The sequence below is a fragment of the Chrysochloris asiatica genome, unplaced genomic scaffold (genome assembly GCF_000296735.1).
Source record: "Chrysochloris asiatica unplaced genomic scaffold, ChrAsi1.0 scaffold00004, whole genome shotgun sequence".
In the NCBI taxonomy this organism is placed as follows: Eukaryota; Metazoa; Chordata; class Mammalia; order Afrosoricida; family Chrysochloridae; genus Chrysochloris; species Chrysochloris asiatica.
The window spans coordinates 46920784-46921628 of record NW_006408522.1 but is presented as its reverse complement, the minus strand read 5'-3'; the positions used below and the strand labels follow the sequence as shown (position 1 = coordinate 46921628).

The window sequence follows — 845 nt, the reverse complement described above, 5'->3', positions numbered from 1 at the left end:
ACTTTCTCCAGGACATACTTTTAGCCCTACCACATGCTTTAATACCAGTAGCAAACAGCACTATTTTCAAATAAGATTTTTTTAGAACCATGTTATTTTAATCTGAGGTACATAAATACCAGTAATATTCTTGAAAGCTCCTGTTGTTATAATAATATAAATTTAACTTTACTCCAAAATAGTAGAAAATATCATAATACTTTTGTCATTTAAGAAATTCTTCTGTAAACAATAAGTTGACTGCATACTCTCTTCATTGCCATCTTCATCTCTTTGTTTCTGAATGTGTAGATGAATGGATTCAGAAAAGGAGTAACAACTGCATCAAAAATGGCTAAGTATTTGTCTAGCTGTGATGTGGGGTGTGGCCAGGTATAAATAAAAATGCAAGGACCAAAGAACAAAACCACCACCATGATATGACTTGATAAAGTTGACAGAGCCTTGGACAAGCCACCTGAAGCATGTTTCCGAACAGTGATCATGATAAACATGTAGGAGATGATCAGCATGAAGAATGATCCCAGAGATATAAACCCACTGTTGGCTGTGACCATGACCTCTAGTCTATAGGTATCTGTGCAGGCAAGTTTAATGAATCGGGGAAGGTCACAATAAAAGCTGTCCAGGACATTAGGACCACAAAATGGCAATTTTATAACAAAAACTAGTTGAATCATAGAGTGGAACAAAGCAATTATCCAGGCAGCACCCAAGAGCAAAAAACATACATTTTGGCTCATAATGATCTGATAGTGGAGAGGCTTACAGATAGCCACATATCTGTCAAAGGCCATACTTATGAGCAGCACCATCTCCACACCACCAATGACGTGAATGAAGAA

The 845-nt window shown here is 36.9% G+C and overlaps 1 protein-coding gene across 1 annotated transcript; it reads right to left on the bottom strand.

Moving 5' to 3' along the window:
- Positions 1-209: 209 nt before the first annotated feature.
- On the bottom strand, positions 210-839 carry LOC102813847 (olfactory receptor 4F3/4F16/4F29-like; the record flags this gene model as incomplete). Its single annotated transcript, XM_006831825.1, has 1 exon — positions 210-839. A coding segment is annotated over one exon (630 nt), but the record flags the coding sequence as incomplete, so codon positions are not given.
- Between the last annotated feature and the right edge of the window lie 6 nt (positions 840-845).